Source organism: Hippoglossus hippoglossus, chromosome 13 (assembly GCF_009819705.1).
Source record: "Hippoglossus hippoglossus isolate fHipHip1 chromosome 13, fHipHip1.pri, whole genome shotgun sequence".
NCBI lineage: Eukaryota > Metazoa > Chordata > Actinopteri > Pleuronectiformes > Pleuronectidae > Hippoglossus > Hippoglossus hippoglossus.
This window is the reverse complement of record NC_047163.1, coordinates 640001-662500: the sequence shown is the minus strand read 5'-3', so window position 1 is coordinate 662500 and position 22500 is coordinate 640001. Positions and strand designations below refer to the sequence as shown.

General features: G+C 44.5%; 2 protein-coding genes across 6 annotated transcripts in view; one reads left to right on the top strand and one right to left on the bottom strand.

The window, feature by feature from the left end:
* The window catches only part of exoc3l2b (exocyst complex component 3-like 2b), a 24585-nt gene extending 19958 nt beyond the window's left edge, over positions 1–4627 (top strand). For 2 of the 4 annotated variants that reach the window (XM_034603578.1, XM_034603576.1), the window contains 9 exons: positions 1–22; positions 431–541; positions 1022–1122; positions 1274–1390; positions 1616–1751; positions 2011–2133; positions 2216–2371; positions 2469–2590; positions 2922–4627. The exon at positions 1–22 is cut by the window's left edge and continues 93 nt beyond it. In XM_034603578.1, coding sequence (XP_034459469.1) covers positions 1–22; positions 431–541; positions 1022–1122; positions 1274–1390; positions 1616–1751; positions 2011–2133; positions 2216–2371; positions 2469–2590; positions 2922–3216 — 1183 coding nt within the window. In that variant the 3' untranslated portion in view covers positions 3217–4627. The remainder of the gene's footprint in view (positions 23–430; positions 542–1021; positions 1123–1273; positions 1391–1615; positions 1752–2010; positions 2134–2215; positions 2372–2468; positions 2591–2921) is intronic. The other 2 variants (XM_034603575.1, XM_034603574.1) reach the window with 1 other exon arrangement.
* col4a4 (collagen, type IV, alpha 4) overlaps positions 1–22500 on the bottom strand; it is a 41231-nt gene that overhangs the window by 5080 nt on the left and 13651 nt on the right. The window contains exons 5-47 of one of the 2 annotated variants that reach the window (XR_004615776.1): positions 21960–22094; positions 21732–21776; positions 21529–21645; positions 21296–21364; positions 20739–20774; positions 20584–20646; positions 20398–20433; positions 19980–20021; positions 19750–19830; positions 19463–19507; positions 19029–19091; positions 18728–18772; positions 18299–18352; positions 18155–18215; positions 17923–18027; positions 17615–17770; positions 17411–17500; positions 16934–17094; positions 16788–16860; positions 16593–16699; positions 16183–16366; positions 16007–16075; positions 15799–15906; positions 14822–14890; positions 14513–14662; positions 14029–14190; positions 13754–13921; positions 13522–13665; positions 13253–13360; positions 12853–13031; positions 12566–12629; positions 12410–12484; positions 12139–12246; positions 11004–11111; positions 10689–10760; positions 10258–10386; positions 10039–10146; positions 9802–9957; positions 9310–9558; positions 8475–8591; positions 8038–8226; positions 7355–7638; positions 6547–7075 (exon numbers count right to left, since the gene is read on the bottom strand). Coding sequence is in view for 1 of the 2 variants with exons in the window: in XM_034603565.1 (XP_034459456.1) it covers positions 6818–7075; positions 7355–7638; positions 8038–8226; positions 8475–8591; positions 9310–9558; positions 9802–9957; positions 10039–10146; positions 10258–10386; positions 10689–10760; positions 11004–11111; positions 12139–12246; positions 12410–12484; positions 12566–12629; positions 12853–13031; positions 13253–13360; positions 13522–13665; positions 13754–13921; positions 14029–14190; positions 14513–14662; positions 14822–14890; positions 15799–15906; positions 16007–16075; positions 16183–16366; positions 16593–16699; positions 16788–16860; positions 16934–17094; positions 17411–17500; positions 17615–17770; positions 17923–18027; positions 18155–18215; positions 18299–18352; positions 18728–18772; positions 19029–19091; positions 19463–19507; positions 19750–19830; positions 19980–20021; positions 20398–20433; positions 20584–20646; positions 20739–20774; positions 21296–21364; positions 21529–21645; positions 21732–21776; positions 21960–22094 (4842 nt within the window). In the remaining variant the exon portion in view is untranslated. Of the gene's footprint in view, positions 1–6172; positions 7076–7354; positions 7639–8037; positions 8227–8474; positions 8592–9309; positions 9559–9801; positions 9958–10038; positions 10147–10257; positions 10387–10688; positions 10761–11003; positions 11112–12138; positions 12247–12409; positions 12485–12565; positions 12630–12852; positions 13032–13252; positions 13361–13521; positions 13666–13753; positions 13922–14028; positions 14191–14512; positions 14663–14821; positions 14891–15798; positions 15907–16006; positions 16076–16182; positions 16367–16592; positions 16700–16787; positions 16861–16933; positions 17095–17410; positions 17501–17614; positions 17771–17922; positions 18028–18154; positions 18216–18298; positions 18353–18727; positions 18773–19028; positions 19092–19462; positions 19508–19749; positions 19831–19979; positions 20022–20397; positions 20434–20583; positions 20647–20738; positions 20775–21295; positions 21365–21528; positions 21646–21731; positions 21777–21959; positions 22095–22500 lie in introns of those variants that run through there. The other variant, XM_034603565.1, reaches the window with a different exon arrangement.

Genomic DNA, 22500 nt, shown 5'->3' with positions numbered 1-22500 from the left:
GGACTGTCTGAACTCCGTCAGGGTGAGACACACACACACACACACACACACACACACACACACACACACACACACACACACACACACACACACACACACACACACAGTCAAGTAAACATGAACAGTAACGTTACGTTGTTAGAAAATAAATATATTTCCTTACTAAGTGGAAAATTGTCTTTGTAGAAGAGCACGAGTAAACAACAACTTACACAAAGATAGTTGTCGTCACTTTGTGTAGTTAAGAGCTCTAAGAACATTTATGGAACAAAGGTAACAGAGGCACTCTCTAGCGCCTCCTGGAGCTCAAAGGTTGAAAGGATGGCACCAGGAGTCTCGTTCTTCTTCGTCCTCTCAGTAAAGAGTTCTGGGGTTTCCTGTTTTGTTACTGGGGGTGCGTTTGTTATGAAGCTGTGTCCTCCCCCTGCAGGCGAAGGTGACCACGGAGCTGAGTCAGGTGCTGGACGAGGAGGAGAAGCGATGGATGGAGACGCTCCACATCGAGGAGTTTCACATCACTCTGGCCAAGACCGTCATACAGGTAAGAGCCCCGCCCCCCAGCAGCCGTGGTCACTTCCTGTGTGTTTAAATAAAGGTTTTTCAATCAGAGGGCTGCTGCTGCTGGATTCCACCAAATCTCACTCTGATTGTTTTCTGAGGTCGACCTTCAACTGCAGCCAAAGTCAACACTGAGCACTTCCTACACACACTCACACTCACACACACACACTAACACAGACACACACACTCACACACTCACACACACACTAACACAGACACACACACTCACACACTCACACACACACACACTACTGATCTCCACTGGAAGCAGCTGCTGCCCTCTAGTGGTCAACATGCAGCTCTGTTAGTCCAAACATTTTATTGATTATATTCTCTATTCTGTTTCTACTTTGTTCTTAATCACAGAATGTTGTGGTCGTTTTGGATAAAGTTTTGTTAAAAACAGTATAAATAAGTTTTATTAATATTATTTTTATGACATAAGTCCTGTGGGTTTTAGCGGCTGCAGGTGGATCTGGAGCGCTCGGCCTCCATCAACCGGAGTTTGGGCTCCAGAGTCGCTCAGTGCTGCCTCAATGGTCTGGCTGACTTCCTCTACAGGTACACACACACACACACACACACACACACACACACAAACACACACAGTCAGAGACACACCTAAAGAAAAACACACACACACACACACACACACACACACACACACACACACACGTCTGTGGACGTTTGACCTTGTGTTTTTGTGTTGTAGTTTCCAGCGTAAAGTTGACATGTTCCATGAGGGGATGCAGAGCGGAATGTTTGGAGACAATGAAGATGGATACGTGTCCAAAACCATCGCCCTGGTCAACTGCTGTCCTCCGTTCAGGTCCGAGCTGCATCAGGAGACGAGAGGAAGGACAACCTGTCGTCTCAGAGCTTTTTTATCAGCTGAGGAAAGTGTCTATACCATCTAAACTCTGTCTGTGTGTGTGTGTGTGTGTGTCTGTGTGTGTGTGCGTGTGTCTGTGTGTGTGTGCGTGTGCGTGTGTCTGTGTGTGTGTGTGTGTGTGTCTGTGTGTGTGTGTGTGTGTCTGTGTGTGTGTGCGTGCAGGGGTTTCGTGCAGCGCTGTGCTCAGTGTGATCCGTCAGTCAGTGAGGACTCTCTGCATCGAGCCAATAAAGCTCTGGATCACATCGTTCAGCAGGGAGTTCGAGTCCTGTCAGAACGACTCTACCTACACATCAGGGTACACACACACTCACACACACACACACACACACACACTCACACACTCACACAGAAACAGACAAACAAAACCCAGGGCAAAATCTCAGACGTTTTAATCAACTCAGATCTTCTAACGTGTGTGTGTGTGTGTGTGTGTGTGTGTGTGTGTGTGTGTGTGTGTGTGTGTGTGTGTGTGTGTGTGTGTGTGTGTGTGTGTGTGTGTGTGTGTGTGTGTGTGTGTGTGTGTGTGTGTGTGTGTGTGTGTGTGTGTGTGTCAGCCGTTCTTCGAGCGGCTGGTGAAGAGGAAGTGGCTCAGTAACTCGGAGCCGTACGATCAGATCGAAGCGCTCGTCAAAGATCACTTTAAGAAGTATCACAGGATGGACAGTCCTCCGTATCAGGTACGTGTCTCAAAGTGAAGACAGACGGACCCAGTCTGATCACTTCTGTCTCTCACTGTGTCTCTGTGTCTCTCGCCCTCAGCTGCTGGTGGCCGAGGTCCACCGCCGTGTGGTCATGGAGTACCTTCGCTCGGTCATGCGAGGCAGAATCATCTGCACCTCCATGAAGATGAGGAAGAGGATGGCTGGGCGTCTCAGGGACGAAGGCACACAGATCAAAGTCCTCTTCAAAGACCTGGTCAGTGTTCAGGGTCAAAGGTCACGCTGAGATTCAGCACGTCAGACGCTGCTCGCTGGGACGTCAACACGTGGTAAATGTTGTGTGTGTCCGACAGGAGTCTCCGTCCAGCTGGTTGGACAGCGCGCTCTCTCACATCTCAGAGATCATCCAGCTGGAGGACGTCCCGTCCGTCCAGATGGAGGTGGGAGTTCTGGTCAGAGAGTTTCCGGACGTCAGGTAAAAAACGCAACGATTTACAGGATCCTGACAAAAGAGTTTGAGACAGAAACGATAAAGAGCAGCTGATATTTTTTAAATGGACGACATGACAGCTTCATACGGAGGGCCCCCTGGTGGCTGGCTGCGGTAAAGGTCATAAACCCCTCCTCCTCCATGTTAGCACATGGGACATGGACCATAGTAAAAACTCAAAGTATACGTTAAATCTGTGTGAGAGCTTTAGAGAATCTGAACATGAAATCAATTAGTCCTGGACTCTGACTGAAACGCGCTCTGAAATAAAGAGGGAAAAAGAACGTCCCTATTCTCTCTCTCTCCCTGTGTTCAGGAAGAAACACGTGTCGGCCATTTTGAACATCCGGGGGACGACTCGGCAGTCGGAGCGTCAGGAGATCCTCAACATCGTCAAGGACCTCGAGAGCAGCGACGGCGGCAGCAGCTCGGCTCGGCTTCCCCGTGACCGCGGCCTCTTCTCCGAGGTGCCCGTCACCTCCGAGGTTCACTGCCTGAACGTGGGCCTGAGCCGCATCGCCCTCACTGCCTCGTCCTGCTTCACCGCGCTGAGACCACGCCCACGCAAAACCCGCACGCCCGTCCAGGAGAACCCCGACGATGTTCTCTGAGAGGAGTCACCAGGTTTCAGTTCTTCCGTCTGACAGGAAGTGAAACTGAGGCTTTTGGTTTGTTTTTAATCAAACTCCATAAAGAGTCAGGATTATTGTCCATGAAACCGTCAGTGCAAACAACAGAAACACGTTTGATCACAAACATGACGTCATCAGCTCAGAATAAAACCTGATCATTGTCAGATCTGCTTCAATCAAATGCAACATCGATCAATCGTGTGAACGTCGGAGACTTTAAATTCAGCTGAATCAGTCCAACAAGATCGGAGCATCTGTTTGTATCTGTTTGATTCACACTGATAGTTGAGTTCAGCAGGCGAACCTGAGTGGGACCTGACTTTCAGATGATCAGAAAATAATAATATTCAGAGGCAGAAATCCCAGTGGACTCATTTTAAAGCTTCACCTAAATATTTCCAATCAACACACTGAGAATAATGAGTCAGCAGATCAACAACATGTGAAGTGTAATGAAAAAGAAAGAGACACATGATCTTCACATGTTTAACAGGTTCCACTTCCTGTTTGTCATGAATCACCTGCATCATGATTTTATATTTGATGATTTCAGATTTGATTTGTTTGTTTTTTAAATATGAGACATGTTCAGCTTCATCGCTGTTTGATTTCTGGACTTTGAGCTGAAAGGCACTTTATCAAGGGTGGACGAGAGGAGAGCAGTTCTCTGGACTGAAGTGGACTCTGGACTGAAGTGGACTCTGGGACAAAGACCAGAACTAGAGGACCTAACCACAGTTCAGTTCATCAGAGCTGCTCATGTTCCTCTTCTGCTTCCTGTCGTTCAGGATCTGGACTGAGAGAGAACTGCTCGCTGGTTTTTATACTTCAGGGTTTCACGGGAGTTTGTTTTGGGGTTTCGGGGTTTTGACATGGAGATGCTTCATGACAATAACTGCACAGTTGTAGTTTTATTGTTGCACAGGATATAAGAGAAAAGACGTTTTAATCAAAGGTACTAGACAGAGTTGTGAGTCTCTTCAGCTGATTGTGTATTTAAAGCATTGATTATGGCTCCAGCTCGTTGGTGTGATGAGGTTTCTGATAAATTCTTCAGAGATATACGCAGGTTTATTATTTGTGTTTTCGGAGTAACCGACTTTTACTTCAGAATACGTGAAACCAGAGGGCTCCCTCTGCTGGTGTTTGACGGACATCACCACACAATCTTCTGATTCTACGTTTCCTCAAATCAGTGGTTTTTGAGTTTGTAAACCAACTTTTCACTGATCTTTTTATTCAGTATTTCCAGGAACAATGTGCTGATGTTTAAGATCTCCATCATCACAAACACTCGGACACACACTGAGTGTGTCGATCATGTCTCTGTCTCCTGTAGATGTGGATGCATGAAATACAACTTTGTGTAGAGAATAAAACATCAGATCACTGACGGCTCCGCTTACATTTTGTCCATAAGCCTCTTGTAGAATTAACATTTTTCAAGTTTAATTCAATAACACTATTTCTATATTTTGTGTTTTCAAGTATGACTTGATTTTCTCTGCATTAAGCACATTCAGCTTTTACATTTTTAGCAGAATGAAACACGTACAATTCTAGTTGATTGTTACAGGGAGACAGTGACCCCTGCTGGATAGGTGTAGTGTTGCATAAACCTATGTTAAAAACAAACTTGAGGGAAAACTGCACCGATCCTGTTTAATGTTGTCTGAACGGAACGTCACTATCTGACGTTTTTTCAGGGTTGTTTTTGTCGTAAGAGTTTTATCTTGAAAGTCACGTCTCATTTTATATTCTAGCTTTTCTATGCACTGCATTTTTTAATATATAATTATTTTTGTATTTGTCTTAATGATTGACAACCTTAATATATTCAGTATTAATGTATAATAATGAGTGATTACAGAGTCTGCGTTTTAAATATACACGTGGTTAACCATTAAAGAGTCTGAGTGAAAGTTTGATGCAATTTATTGAAGTCGTCCGCTCACAGAGTAAAATGTTTCACAAGTGTTAGTGAGAAGTTTCCTCCTACAGATTAAAAATATCACATATTTAAATACAATACAAACACACACAGTGACCCCGCCCCCTCTGCCCCACCACTTCCAGATCTTCCTCAAGTAATAAACAAGCCCCGCCCATTTTAGATTAAAAAGGATTTATGGCTGAACTGAACTCGACATTTTAACAAAACTAAAAAACACAGGTCTCCTGCAAAAGCATCATGGGAAATGTAGTTTGATTAAAACTTTATCTTTAAACGTTGCAGCGCTCGTTTCGAACACCATCTAAAAAACTGAAAAAAATATAAAACCCTCTTTTATTAAAGTTCGATGGAAGAAACCAGCTGTTTATGACGTTACAGTTTTCACTGTTACAATAAACAAAAAACAGACAAACAGAAACGTGAAATAAAATTCTAACTTTAGTCGGAGGGATATGTGTTGAATTTTTTGTTTTTACGTTTTATTTTGTCGGAGGATGGAGAGGGGTGGGGCCTCACTGTGTTTTTTGTTTTAAAAAATAAAATAAAAACAAACAAATAAAACATCACATAGCACCAACATTAATTTCAGGCTAAATAAATAACTCTGATGACATTTACAGTAAAAATATAAAACGGCTGAGTTCAAACATATTTACAAATCACAGAGAGAGATATTACAGGTCTCAGACCAGAACCAGGACCAGGACCTGGAGTAGGACCGAGACGAGAATCAGGTCTGCCACCAGGAACAGAGGCTGAACGGAAACCAGAGAAATACAATTTCACAAAATATTTTCCCTAAATGACAGAAACAGGAAGTTGTTTTTAAAAAACATTTTTGTGAGTTTTTTGTTATAACTTTAAAAATATTAAAACATTAAATCTTTTTATATGAAACAGAGATATTCAAGTGAACTTTATTTAAAACACAAATAAAAACCAAAGAGTGAAGATCTACACAGATGAACATGGAGGATATTATAGATATGGAGTCATATTTTCAGCTCCTAGTTTTGGTTCTAGTTCTGAATCATGATCCTGGTTTTGGTTCTGGTTCTGTTCTGCGATGTCAGCGTTGCTCGTTGTTTCAAGGTTTAATGTTGAATATTTTCACATCTTCTCATACGATTCTCTCTCTAAATATTAACACAACACTGACCGACCAATGACACGCAGTCACTGCCTCTCACCTGACCAATCAGAAAGCATATTCAGGAGCAGGTCCTGGTTGGCCAGCAGGTGGGGCTAGAGGCGAGTCCTAAACTTCCCTAGTTCGTCATCGTAATTGGATGACGAGAGAACGATCGACCGATCAGCTGTTACAGGATGTGATGACCTGTAACCTGACATCAAACATCTGTCTGATCGTTAGTGAAGACGAGTCCCTCCTGAAGATCTGAACAGGGTTGATTGATCGAAGAGTTGATTGGCAGCATTGTCATTAACACGACCGTCTCTCCTCATAGACACAAATAAGCGAGTCTCATTTTGTGCGTCTGCTCGGTGGAAAAGTTCCTCGCTGCCTCCTGCAGGGGGGAGTTGACAGGATGCTTCACCTCCTGCTCCTCAGTGAACCAACATCGTCCCCTCACTCCCTCATGCAGGAGGAGGTGGCGTTCCTCCTCCTCAATCCCTCATGCAGACGTTGCACTTCCCGATGTTGCTCCTCTGCTGCCAGCCGTCGGTCAGCGTGGTGGAGGAGCTGTTGGAGGCGACGGTGCTCGTGTCCACTATGGTCAGCCAGAAACTGTAGATGTTGGCAAAGTAGTGGCAGGTTCCTCGGGGCCCCTGACACTCCACGAAGGGCTGGGCCCTGAAGTCCGACAGACAGCTCCCTGATGACGTCAGAGACTGACCGCCGCCCTCATCACCTGCACCCGTATGCTGCGACACACGGGAAATGACATCATTGTCAGGTGAAAGAGCGACAGAGGTAGTATTACCATTAGCAGTGTTAGCTGTAGTAGCAGTTGCACCACTTCTAATAGCAACAGTATTAGCTGGAGTATTATTAATAATATTAGCAGTCTAGCATTAGCAGTAGTATTATTGTACTCATGTGGGATTAATACTTTTAGCACTACACTTATTGTTTTTGCTGTAGTATTATTGGGAGCTGCAGCAGTAGTACTGTAGTTGTACTTTAAGTACTGCATTACCTACCATGAGAAAGGAGTACCCTGTCCACAGACTCGTCCACTGGGGGGGGCAGTCTGGCTGGTCGGAGGTCTGGCTGTGCAGTGCGACAGGTGAGGAGGGGGCTTCACACACCACACAGCGGCTGATGTGCTCTTCGATGGAGGGCCCGCTCACAGGTATGCTGGGGAGGGCCGCCGTCGTGGACAGCCAATAGGATTTGTCATTGCGACTTGCGTAAGAGCAGGCTCCCATGTTACAGGTGGAGAACGGCATAGTGGAAAACACTTGCATACATGACCCGGCCTGACCTGGAAATAGCATTAGTACAAGTGTTAACGAAGGATAAATCGAATTGAAATGATATTATCAACACTTCCCCAGATCAAAGATCTTTGATGTCGTCATGAAGGAACGTGTTGAGTGGATTGAGTTCACTGAAGGAACTGCAGGCTGTCAATGGGGATTTATTTAGCACTTCTCTAGTCTTGATGACCACTCAAAATGTTTTATAGTACAGTTTATTTGGGGTTCAGTATCTTGCCCAAGAAATACTTCGGCCTGCGGTTCGACCTTCTGGTTAGAGGAGGCCCGCTCTACCCCCTGATCCGTGAGACTGAGGTGATGATGGCAGTGACAGGGAATTGAACATTTTGTTTAACAGCATGTAACCATTAGAATGTATGTGTTTATATATACACAGTATATACCCAGGTCCTGAGTGTGAGCCTTCTCCTGACCCTCCAGGTACAGCAGACTGTATCCGTTCCATAGGACCCTCATGTTTAATGGACAGGTGGGAATTTGATTTGATTGGCTGTGCCTCACCAACAGGAAACCTGAGTTCAAGTTTTTGGATTGTCCAGGAGGACCGCGGTCACCGATTGGACCAGAATCACCTGAGACGCAAAAACCACAACAGGAGTTATATTGACAAAACAAACTGACAGACTGCATCCAAACTTAATCTGCCGGCCATGTTGATCCAAATTAAACTGACCTGAGAAAATACAAACAAAACGTTGTAACTAACATTGACAGAAGTAAGAATGTAATTATGTACATCACTGAACTTGAGTAAAAAAGTAACGTCAAATATAATCAAAGGAGAAATGGGCAAGGAAACACAGATAGGCAGAGGTCTCACCTTTGGCTCCAACATCTCCGTTCTCCCCCTGCAGGCCTGCCTCTCCTTGGTTTCCATCTGGACCTGAGGGCCCCACAAAACCAATTGGTCCCTCAGACCCGGGATCCCCCGTTACACCTGGAACAAACCAACCATCCTAACAATCAGCAGCTCAAACTAAAACTGATGTTGGTAGTTTCCCATTATATGTTCGGTATTTGACTATTCCCTCAATCCATCAAAATGTATTTGCATAGCTCATCTTCACAAATCAGAGTTTGTCTCATAAATGTTAACAAGGAGCAACATCCTCTGTTCTCAGCTCAACTAGAGACAAACTACCAAAAAAGCCCTATTAACATTTCATTGGCTGTCCCTCATTGAAGGGACTTATTTCACGTTTCCCAGTGAATGAGCTGGACCAGCCGGAGCTGGCTAGCTCGCTGGTTAGCATGATAACTGCAGTTAATGGTGGCGTTGGTTTCTAAGCTAAGATAAGATATTTGCAACGTTACAGCAGCAAAAAATAAGCAAAATATAAAAGACATAAAAAATATATTTGGAATCAAAACTAATACATACAGTTTAAACAGAATATATACAGTGTAAAAAAATATATACAGTGAAACAGTTGCATATAAGTCATTGAATTGCACACAGAATGAATAGTGCACAGTAAAGAGAGTTTAACCTGGAGACAGCTGTTGGTGAGTAAAGTCAAAAAGTCGATTCTCATCGGTCAGTAATCAGCCATTAATGCTAACGTTGGTTGTGTTCTTAGCCGAGAAAACATAAAAATATTGTCTGACAACAGACAAGAGTTTGAATGGGACCTCGTCTAATTCCTGTTTCTCACCTTTGAAACCCCTCGGGCCGATTTCTCCAATGAGGCCAATCTCTCCAGGTTTACCAGGGGGGCCAGGGGGACCTGGGGGCCCCGGTTGGGCAGGGGGGTAGTAGGGGCAGGGGGAGACTCCTCCCTTTTCTCCTTTTGGACCCACCAATCCATCAAGACCTTTAGGTCCAGGAGGTGCTCCAGAACCAGGACAACCTCTTGGGCCCCGATTACCAGGTAGTCCCATCAGACCTTGTGACCCTTTCATACCTGATCACACACACACACACGCAGATGTGCTAAATGACAGTCCATGATTAGGTGTATGGGGGTACATTCTGAAACAGTTTTCAGTCATTTCTAATAATCTGAAATGTGAACCACAGATTTTAGCTTCCAACTGAGCTGAGCTTTAAACCTGCCATTAGCAGTTAGCTCTCTGAATGAGGCTCAGTCAGCAGTGATGTCATGCATGTTAATATAAAGACATCTGAGATACATTGAGAGTCTGACCTTTCACTCCCCAGTCTCCAGCGATGCCTGGCAATCCTTTGGATCCTTGATATCCCTTTAGTCCCACTAGTCCCCTGTACCCTGTGTCTCCGTTATCTCCCTCATCCCCAGCTACGGGAGGATTTGGACCAGGATCCCCCATGTCCCCAGGACAACCTGAAACATCAAACCCACGTCACATGGTATCCAGTGTGACTCCTCTGTTGAAGTTAATTCAACCTGAGTGTTAAGACCTACCTGGCTCGCCATCTGGTCCAGGACAACCAGGATCTCCACGAGGGCCTGGGACTGGATCTTTACAGCTTGGTCCAGGTTTACCTGGAGATCCATAACTGCCTTGTGGTCCTGCAACAACACATTAAAACACATTACAGACAAAGAATCCAACTTAATTCTGATCCTTATTTGTAAACTGTGATACAATTTAACGCTGAGGGGGGTCATGCTGTTACAGACCTTTGGGTCCTGGGGGGCCTTTGGTTCCTGGTTGTCCTGGCTGGGATGGACCACAGGGACCTGGAGGACCTTGAGGACCCTTATCCCCTGGAAGACCTTTGAGACCTGGAGGACCTGGCAGAGCCAGACCTATAAAGACAGAGAGATGAACATTTATAGGAAACAGTTTCACAGAGGCAGTGTGGTCGCTCTAACCTGATAAAATACAGAATATAGAAAGCAAGGCGTTCTGCGATGCACATGTGGCGATGTGGCGCTCACGCAGCCAGTGTGGCGTGGGTGTTAGAATGATGTTCTCACAAAAGATTACCAAACAGAATTGGGTTTAATCAAAGTCAATTTGATAAACTCTTCTTTGGTCACATGATATCAAGTGGTCGGTATCTGGGTTGATGGATAATCTTATCAGAAAAGATGTGTAAGACTTGTACCTCTGGTCCCCATGTCCCCCTTCACTCCTTTAAGTCCGTCCAGTCCATGAAGTCCCAGCGGTCCAGGAGGCCCTGATGCAACAAAATCATTTGGGAATCAAACTCACAATCTGTCATTTCAATATAACAAAAAACACAAAACCAACAACTGTAGGAAAATAAGGATACTAAAAAACTATCTTCCCTGACGTAATATTGTAAAGATTATATCTAGAGCTCTTCATGAAAAGGGCCTTGACATCATTTCTGTGATCATTTGTTGCTATCTAAGTACAATTGCCTTTAAATTATGGCATGTTGGGTTTGAGTTCTAACCTTGAAGTCCTGGGCAGCCCTGTGGTCCTGGGGGCCCATCAGTACCTGCATTGCCAGGAAGACCTGGACCACCTGGACGACCTCTGGGACCATAGGGACCGATCACACCTGAAATAAACCAGACAGACAGAAGACAGATTTATGCCTAGTTCACACCCACACAATTTCAGATTTTCCCCTTGCAGACAAATTTTGGAACTCACCAACAAAAGCCCCAGATCGGAGCCCACTCTGTGTTTGAGTGCCAATCACCAATCACCATATTTCAAATATGCAATTCAACACGTCAACACCTCCAACTAGAGTTCTACAGCCAATCAGAACGCAGGAACGGGTGAAGTCAAAAATCAATCGAATAGCTGCCCCCTTTATTTTAATAATTAAGAAGGAAAAGCCAACATTCAAAAAGCTGAGTATCCAAGAATCTGCCAATCCAAGGTTGGCATGACAAAATATAGTAAAAACACAATGAGAGGGTTTGAATTACCTTTTGGTTACTACAACTAAAAATTCTGTCCATTGTCCATTTCCTCAGTCCCATCTACCTCCCATTCTGCTCCCACACTGAACAGATGCTGTCGGTGCCATTCACAGACTGTAAATAAAGATGGATGATGTGTCTCCACTATGCACTATCCAAAAATGAAGCCAAAATATATCTGATCCAAACTCTGCTATCTTGCACTGATGAGATCACCTAGACCCAGAATCTGAACAGTAGGGATTGGAGGATGGAACGATCCACCAGGTCCCACCCATACATGTACATGACCAATCAGGAGTCAGTCTCAGCTGCCAATCAGGACGTCTCAGTCTGTTTTTATATCATCAAATAACTAATTAAAACCAAACTGATTGGAAACACTTGAACAAACATCAGTGAGAGAAGAACGACCTGAAATCTTTGACATTTATTCAACAGCTACTTTGATTTTCAAGTTTGGTCCATCTGCTAACATGTATAGTTTAATACCTATACTGCCGCCAGCAACTAGGGGGTGATCCAGATACTTTACCCTAGAGACTTTTCAAGTTGTCCATTGTTATATACAATTTATGGTAACACATCACACGACTTGGCCAGTATTACAGTGTAAAGGTAAATAATGACGAGGTCCTGGTTGTGGCTATTTACCTGATTGACCCGGGTCTCCACGGTGGCCGGGATCTCCTTTACAACCTTTCAAACCTGGATCCCCAATGAAACCGGGTCCTCCAGGCTCTCCACGAGGTCCAGGAGGTCCTGAAAAACAAAACCTACTGATTCATACAGAAATGAGATGGTTTATAGTGTACAACGATAACTTGTATTCAGCGCCATTACAAACATGACTTTACAAATAAGATCTTTTTTGCAACATATTATCTCTCCTCTCACTGCTACAGAACCAGAACCAGATCATTACCAGACGGCCCGAAGTCTCCAGGAAGTCCCCTCTCTCCTGGTGTACCAGGACAACCAACAGAGTCTCCTTTGTCACCTGAGACACAAAAACAAAGTTAACTCAACAACCTACGCTGGAAAGAACCAACAACAGTAGTTTGCTGGGTCAACCATGTACCTTTCTGTCCGGTACATCCTTCGCGACCAGGTTCTCCAGAGTTCCCCGGACATCCCAGGTCACCCTGCAAATAAAAACCAAAACATGTAAGTATTTCTGAACATTAAACATTTTCAAATAAAGATCTAGTACTTCAGTCATACCCATATCCTAAATTTACAACAACTATGTTCAGTGACAAAAACCTTTGACGGTCAAACATGGACAAGTACAAGGAGCAGCTGTTATTCCTACTGGACTCTGTCTCCATACACTCATCTGACTCATCAAGTCCTTTTTCCTCTTACTGAATCTCCTGTCTCTCCTGGGAAGCCGATGAGTCCGGGAGGTCCTTGACGTCCAGGTGGTCCTGGTAATCCTGGCGTACTGTAGCGACCTGGTGTTCCTGGGGGTCCTATGATACCTGAGGGTCCGTTGATTCCTGGATACCCTGAATTACCTGTAGCACCTTGGACACCTTTACTTCCTGTAGAGAAGATGTGTTAAAGGATTCAGATTGGAGGATCAGTAACATGACACTGTCTTCAGGAAAAGGTCGACTCAGGTTTTATATGTTACTGAACAAACTGCCAGAGATCAGAATGGAAGAATTACAACCTTGAATAGTGTTAAAATCTCAGTCAGTGCTGTGAGACAAAGTTTAGCTTTAAAGAGTGATGACTGATGATATACTCGACTGACTCTGACCTCGTGGTCCTGGGAAGCCACTGATGCCAGAGGTTCCTTGTTTTCCTCCCTCTCCTTTAATGAGGATGTACTTGGTTTCCCCTGGAGACCCTGGGGCCCCATTACAGCCTGCAGGCGACGCATGGGAGAGTTTTAATACAGACCGAAATGATATTAGCTGGAAATTAACATCTGTGCCAGCAGTGGAACCAAGACATATATAGTTTATTGGGGTAGCACTGTTTTATAATGCAGTACATTATAGTACAGTAGCATCACTCGTTGTTTACCTTTTTCTCCTTTTGTCCCTTCACATCCTTGAGCTCCGTCTCGTCCATTGAACCCTCTTTCCCCAGTCGTCCCTGGAGCTCCAGGGGCCCCGGTCTGTCCTGGAGCCCCTGGCCCTCCGTACTTTCCTTGGGGGCCAAGCAGACCTGAAACACACACAGAGAATATTTCAGTGACAACACGTCATGAGGAAACATTACAAGACAGGTGTGTGGGTGGAAAAGGTGCGCTCACCTTTCTGACCGTTGGGTCCTGGCAGTCCAGAGTCTCCAATGGGGCCAGTGGGGCCTTGCAGCCCTGGGAACCCTGGGAAACCTGGAGAGCCCGGTTTACCTACAGGACCTTGAGGGCCAAAAGCTGGAGGACCCACCTCCCCAATCTCACCTTTCTCCCCCTGAAAACCTGACATGAAACATGATGATTAAAAGAAGCGGCTCATGTTGTATAATTTTTAACGTTTGTATCTGTAACTATAAAAAGTAAGATGAGATAAGTTGGTAATGATCTACCTGGTGGTCCAATGGGTCCCTGAGGGCCAAAGGGACCCCTTAAACCAGGTTTTCCGATCTCACAGAAGTTAGGTGAGGGGCCTGCGGGACCGGTTATCCCTGGGGCTCCATCCTGTCCTTTCTGGCCCTTTGCTCCAGGGCCCCCAGCCAGACCCAGGGCTCCTGAACAAACATAAACAATTACAGAGTGAATCAGAGTCACTGCTTCATCCTTTGAGAATTAAATCTGGTCTCCAGCCCTCCAAACAAACTTCATCCCTTCCTGTACTGTGATTGGCTGTAGGTGTCACAGATACTTAACCTGTTAGAAATCTACTCTTGTCGCAATTTGTGACTGCTGCTCGAAAATATGTTGGTGAGTGAACAATTGCATGTAGTGTAAACATAAACACATCTCTCTGTCTTCAATATATTATCGAACCCCTAAAATCAGTCACATTTCGATTGAATAGATGGCAAACAGGTGGAATATGGAAGAATTAACCTTGTAGTCCGTCATTGCCTGGGGGGCCAGGGACTCCTTTAGGTCCCTGAGAGCCTAGTGGTCCTGGGAAACCTCTGGGTCCTGAAGGCCCAACCTCAGAGTCCCCTGCTGGGCCCCTGAGTCCAGGAAAGCCCTGGATCCCAGGAGAGCCTGGAATACACAGTTACAAATACTGCAAGACTTAATAATACAGTCAGAAACCCTTTCATATCTGAGTCAGTGGTTCGGAAAATTGCCAAAGACATTTCATTGCCATTTGGACCTGAACTACTGAGTCAGGTATAAACCAGATGATGAGAGTAACTTTACCCGGATCTCCACCATAACTGAACCCCTCAGGTCCTTCTTCTCCGGTATCTCCGACCAAACCTGGAGGTCCTGCAAGAACAGGAGAGAATATACAAGTGGAGGACAAATTGAAAGAAAGGGAAAATAAATGAATTAGTAATGATTTGTCATCAGTCATTCAGTGTTTTGAACTCCACTGGAGGGATGGACATATTTCTTCAAAAGGACATTTGATGTGACAGGCAAAATCTCTACTCAGCTACCTTGAAAACTCTAAAATAACCAAAAGACCTATAATAACCCCCCTAAAGAAGTACTGGGACCTTGCATAGGACCACTGCAACTTCCAAAAACACCTGCACCCCATGACCAGAAAACTTCTGATGGCCCATTAGAAACCTTCTGAAGGACTTCTGAGACCTTGTAGAGGACCACTAAAACCTCTAGTTGAACCTTCTGATGGACAGCTACAATCTCCTCATTGGCAGGTACAACTTCCCAAACTTTATAGTAGAACTCGCTCACCGACATTTAGAAGCCCAAAAAGGACAGACAGCACATCCTTAAGGACTATTAAAAAACACCTAGACCTCGCCAATGACCTTCTGAAAGACATCAGTAATCCAAAAAGTTTCCTAAAGGGCCTGTAAAACCTCCTGTTTGACCCCCAGAACTTCATGAGAAACTACCACAACCCAAAACTTCAATAACTTCCATAATGTCCAAATGGGCCACTAGAACATTATAAATGGCTATTAAAACTTTAGAACTGTCCCATCGATCACTACAACATGATAAACAATCATGAGAACCTCCTCAATAACCACTACAACCTTGTAAACTACCATTTCTACTTTTTAGCTTCAGTAAATATGTCTTAAAATGCAGGTAAAACCCAACATAGTGTATTATTGATCCTCAAGTCAGGTTTGTAGGCAAAAATACTGTTAAAGACAATGTAACAGGATCCAACAGGTGTGACGGGTGTGCTCCGATACCTTGTCGTCCAGGTAGTCCAGGAAGTCCAGATTGTCCTTTATCTCCTTTAATTCCATCAGGTCCCGTGATGCCACGAAAGCCTGAAGGTCCCGGGAATCCTGGATAACCTGGAGAGACACACAGTCGAGCAGACAGGTGAACAGGAAGTCCGACACACAGATGAGCAGAAAGCTGAAAAGACAGACAGATGATATAGGTATTGCATACCTGCGTTTCCAGTGTCTCCCTTCTCTCCAGGGGGCCCGGGGTTTCTGGGTACACAGGGTAGAGTCTCCCCTGCAGGATGGGTCAAATATTATGTGGAAGGGTGTTAATGAAGTATCAGAGTTGGTTATCACAAATTTTCCTGAATTATTCAAAGGTGAGTTCAGATTTATTCTTACCAGTAGCCCCCTTTGGCCCTGGTGGACCCTGGATTCCTGAAGGTCCAGGGTCCCCCAGGGCCCCCTGCTGTCCTATAGCACCGACTACACCTACTCCACGGGAACCTGGGGGTCCTGATAATCCCTTTGGCCCTAGAAATCCTGGGAAGCCTCTTTCTCCAGGAGAGTTAGAGAAACTTTCACCCTGAAAAGAAGCAGATTTAGAGAGAAGATGAAGAGTGAGAACAGAAGGACCAGGACCTTCAGAGCTGCAGTGAGTTCAGAGGTTGAACAAATGAACAATTGGACCTCTCATCCAAAAGGCTTCTTTAGTTCAGAACTGACTGGAAAACTTTTTATTCAACACTGTTCTGTTCTACTTCCACATGGATGTGACATTTCTGTTTGTTCACCTGGAACATCTGACTGACCTGTGGACCGGGGTCTCCTGGGGCCCCGGGGAGCCCATCTAGTCCTCTTCTCCCTGAGAATCCTTGCCTTCCTTCAGGGCCCAGCTGGCCCCTGTTTCCCTTTTCACCTGGAAGTAAAAGTCCAATGAATTCCTGAAACACATTATAGGTGTTGTACTGTTGGGTGTTCACAGTTACCCAGAGGTGTGAACTCACCAATAATATCCACCACAATGAAATCTCCCTTCTGCCCTTTGAACCCTTTGACACCTGGAAATCCAACCAGACCCTGCAAACAAAACAATCACATAAAGAACAAACAAACAATTCGAAGCACATCAACCTGTTGTTTGCTAACTCACCTGTTGTCCACTCTCTCCAACGTCTCCAGGTTCACCTTGCTCTCCTCTCTGCGCTGGGGCTCCCTGGACTCCTGGAAACCCAGCATACCCTATGTCACCCACAGAGCCAGGAGGGCCCCTCAGTATAACAGGAGGGCCACAGGAACAGTCCCCATCAGTGCCTAAAACACATAGTGACAGAAGTTGAGGCTTGAGTGTGGAGTTCCTCAGGGAACTATTTTGGAGCCTCTGCTCTTTCCATAAAATTTTGACTAAATTTTATAAAAATCTGAAAAATAAAATAAAAATAAATGAAGGTTTCCATGTACCACAGTTTTGAGAGTAAGCAAAAAAATGTAGGCTCTTTAAAAATTCAAAAAATTGCCAATTATGTGTCGCTTGAAACTCGACATTAAAGGATTTTGTGCTTTGTTAAAAAACTGATTTTAAAGACCTGAGGACCCTTAAACACAACAAGGACGATTTGCTGACAGTGACCTTTGAAGCCTGGGAAGCCCTGAGCCCCTGAGGGTCCCTGTTGACCCGGCTCTCCAGATTCTCCTATAGCCCCGGGAAGACAGTAACGACCTGACGAGTGAAACAAATAGTAAATAGGATGACAGCATTGACTGACTGGTGTTGAATATATTTATTAAACTTAAAACAAACATGAACAAACATGAACATGAGTTTGTTTGGTACCTGGATTCCCTGGCTCTCCCCTCGGTCCTTTGAGTCCAGGCCGTCCTGGTTTTCCAGGTTCTCCGGGTATGGGTCCATCGGTAAAGACTTGACCAGGATCTCCTCTGTCTCCCTTGGATCCTGGAACTCCGCCCTGACCCACAGCACCTGTCGTTCCTGAAAAGGAACCATCAGAGAACCGTTTTCCTCTCATATCATCAAACACTTATTGTAACATAGAAACTGTAAAACAAGAAACTTTTGTGCATTATGACATTTACCACATTCATTATATTTATAACATTGATAAAATGTATAATGTTACTGACCAGGTATTAATCTGGCAGGGGCTCCTGGGGGTCCATGCATTCCCATCAGCCCCATGACTCCTGGAGGGCCACTCGGTCCAGAGGGCCCGGGGTCCCCATCCTCACCTAAAAGAAGGAGGCAGATACATGACATCATCAGCAGCACGATGACATCAGCAGTTTGATGACGTTATGTGTCGTTGGCAGTGATGTGACAGATTCAGCTGATGGATCAGAGCCTGTTGATCTGCACCTGTGTGAGTGATGTCGGCCTCCTGAGGGAGCCCTTTAGGTCCTGGATCTCCCATCATGCCCTGGGAAAAGACAGGCTTGTTACAGACTGCAAAAGCTCTCTGATTGGTCAGAGCAGAAACGTTACAGATACACACTGACTGACCTTAGGACCTTCTCGTCCAATCAGACCTGGGAGACCTGGACTTCCTTTGATCCCCTGAAAACACAGACACACATCTTTAAAAAGATCCTGCGTTCTGATTGGCTGAGAGGTTGATTATCTATCGATACGAGGAAACGCAGAAAATGAACGAGGTTACTTAAACTCAGCACATTAAATAAACCAACGACCCACAGTAGTTTAGTGTAAACTAACCATTGTGAAAATTAAAACACTGGGAAACTAACAGGACTGTATAAATAATAAAACCAATTGAAAATTAAAAGCAAAGTAAAAGTAACAGTACAATAAAAAACTAACAGCAGTAAAACTTACTGACCCAATTAAAAAAGTGCTTCCCACATTATTATTATAATTAACATTATTATAAATAATATACATTTTGTACGTTTTTGTATTGTGTCATCTCACCTTGAATCCTTTTTCTCCGACCAGACCAGAGCTGCCAGAAAATCCCTGAAACACATAAACACATCATCTGAGTTTGGATGCTGATGTTTGATTATTAATCTGAATATTAATGAGTCGATCAGATTCCCTGTGTCTCTGTAACAGAATGAATTAATTCTCTGATCTGACTCGTCTTTACTTTATTAATACATCCCAACAAAACCAATCCCATTAATGCATTTCTTACTATGAGGCTGCAGTCGGTGTAAACTGAGACAAAACAACTGATCAATAAGGTGATGATTGATAATGAATTACTCACCCTGGACCCAGGGAATCCCAGAATCCCCTTCTCTCCTTTGATTCCTGGAAGTGCGTCCAGACCCTGAGACCACACACACACACACACACACACACACACACACACACACACACACACACACACACACACACACACACAATAATCAATATCTGATCAATAACCTTCTGTTCTAATCTGATGACCAACCAATGAATAATGCCCACATACCCACAATGTTTATGATAGACCTGTTAAAACTGTTGGAAAGCTGTAGAACATGTCAGAACCTCATAGAACCCAGCAGCAAACATTAGAACCTGATAGAATCTGATAACAGCTGATAAACAGTGGTAGAACTTGATAAACCCATTCAAACTGTTGGAACGCAGTTCTAGGTTAGAACCCAGGGTTCCTTCAGCCTTGTTCTACAGGTTTGGTCCGGTTTTTGAACTTACTGGAAGTCCATCGAGTCCACAGACGCCTTTAACCCCCTTAGGACCCTGAGAAAGCAACAGAGCCACACGTTAGAACCCAACACTAGAACCCGACATAAGAACCAACGGAACCAGATACAGCTGGGCCAAAGATCAGACTACCGTAGAACTCCAAAAGAACAAAGATATACAATGATCTCAGCTGCAGCAAAACCAGCAGCTTCAGGACAGTGACAGTAGAACCAAAGTAGAACCACAGTAGAACAGCTGTAATCTGATTGGCTGTGAACGACTAAAGTCCCACCCACCTGTTCTCCTTTGATGTACAGGTCTTCCGGAGGGTCGACGTACTCAAACGGCCCTGGAGGCCCCTGGAGACCCTGTTCCCCCTGTGGAGAACACAGTACTTCACTGAATGAACAAGAACAAAAGATAAATCAGCTTCAAACTGTCCTGACTGATGCTCCAGTGGCCCCGCCCCCTCCTTGATGTCACTACAAGGGGATCTGTTGTGAGGTCACGGAGGGGCGTGGTTTACCTCGTCTCCTTTCTGTCCGGGCAGAGATCGACCTTTTTCTCCCTGAAACACATCAGCCTGGTCATTAACAAGAACCAATCACTGTTAACACTGATCAATAATCAATATCCGGTCGCAGTTTACATCCACGGTGCTTTAACCACAGAGGCGTCAATTCATTTTTTACAGTGTTCTCATATTGTTCATTTTATAAATCATAATTTCAAATGAATAGAATCTTAGATATTAAAACAAATAAATGCAAAACATTAATGGTGTGAGTTTAATCTGAAGGTTAATCAAGAGACAGAAAACTTTATTAAATTTGAACATGAACTCAACTCAGATTTTTCAGTTCCAGAGCAGCTGTTGTGTATATTAAGAAAATAAAATAGGGTAAAATAAAACAATACAATCATATTGTGAAAATGATACTTACAGGTGGACCCCTGGATCCAGGCAGACCCGGGAGACCCTGCACAGACACAGTATATAACAACAACATGAACTGTCCTACTACTAATAATACGTAATAATAAACGTTAATTTTTACATCTAATTGGAAAAAAACATTTTATTTATTATTTTTATTTTCTGTTGTGTTTCAGTTTCTGTGCCAACTCACGTTGGTCCCGTCCAGTCCTGCTGGACCCAGACCTCCAATTGGTCCAGGGAGTCCCTGCTCACCCTGCGGGGGGGGGGGGGGGACCAGGTTTAAACTCTCAGTGATATTTCAGGTTCACGTTTCACATGTTTGATTGTTTGTTTGTTGGTTCTCACCTGAAGTCCAGTAAGTCCTCTGGTCCCAGTCTCTCCCTGTCACACACACACACACACACACACACACACACACACACACACACACACACAAGAATTTATGAAAAGCATTGAAACATCCAAATATCCTCTGCGGTTGCCAGGATGCACATAACAACCTCCACCGTCGTAATGTTTGTTTTTAATCAGAAACTCTCAAACTCTGTGCTGCCCTCTAGTGGATGTATTCCTCAACAACCATGCTAACATAGAGGACACATGTTAGCATGTGGACAGTGACAGTTACACCTTTTGAAACAGACGTATTTCTTTTCATTCCTCAAAGCAGAATAAACAAACCTTAATATTTGTATTTCTATATAATCATGATACATATAATTAGAAAAATACAACAATACAAGAACTAATATCTAAGTTGGAGTGTGAATCAGATAATTACTGCATCACAGTTAAAAGAAACAAAACTGATTGGCTTTGGATTTACACAATATTATCTTGTTTCATTTACATGACATCAGTAATTAATTTTCTATTATCACACTGCTACTACAGGTACTCACAGGTACTCCAGGGTACTGTATGAAGTAAACTGTTGGATCTCCTGGAAATCCCTTCAGTCCTGGAAAACCCTGAAAACCAAAACACAGTTGCCATGGTGATGACTGAATATCACATTTCATTTACTTTATAAAAACTAAAAGAACAATTTCTTCTGTTTCTAGTATCACAGGAAACACTGTATGGACCTTACCACATACTTTAATTTAAGAAATTCAATGTTTGACTCACTAACCAGTTCTCCATCAGGTCCTTGTTCTCCTGGAAGTCCAGGATCGCCTCTCTGCCCTCTGGTGCCATTACATCCATCCAGACCCGGAAAACCTGGACCTCCAGCAGGACCTGGGTGACCCTGAACACACAAACACAAACCTCACAGTCTGACATCACTGGACCAATCAGAGGAGCTGACGGACTGATTGGGGCGGGGACTCTTACCGGGACTCCCTCTAAACCCGGAAATCCAAGAACACCGACACTTCCCTGAAACAACAGCAAACAATGGCAGTGTCAATAGTTGTGCACCGGTCTGTTCTACGCAAAGAGAGACGAGCTGTGATTCGTCAAATGAACAAAATGAACAAGCTGTGAATTCATCGGCACAAATCTGACACTGGACCAATCAGAACAAACAGAACCATCTACAGCAGAACCCTGTTTATTCACCACGTCTCCTTTCAGGCCTGCAGCTCCTGTCGGCCCCTCGTCTCCTCTCTGGCCCTTTTCTCCGGGAGGCCCCTGAGGACCCGGGAATCCTGGGGGCCCCTGACGACCCTGTTCCCCCAGACCACCTGGAGTACCCTGCAGAACACAAGTAAATGTTGATAAAAGCCTATAAACACTGTCAGAACATGTTAGTGACGGTTGGACCTTTAAACTGAAACTGTTTCAAAGCTGTAGAGCAGTGGTCGAAAACCCGTCGATTGCGATCTACCGGTCGATCTCTAAAACCTTCGCTGTCGATCCCCGTTACTCTCTGGACTCACTGGCTGCGCTTGCCCCGCAGGTCAGCTGTGTGTCGGTTGTCTGTTGTTCACGCGCGCTGTGTGTCCGCTATACGGCGGAGCTGCAGGTTTATCTACTGCAGCCATTCCCAAACTCAAGAATGCCGCGGCCCAATTTGAAAACTGAAAAGTTTGTGCGGCCCACCCACACCTTTAATCACAACTATATGATCCACACACAGGTCTAGAATCAACTATTACCA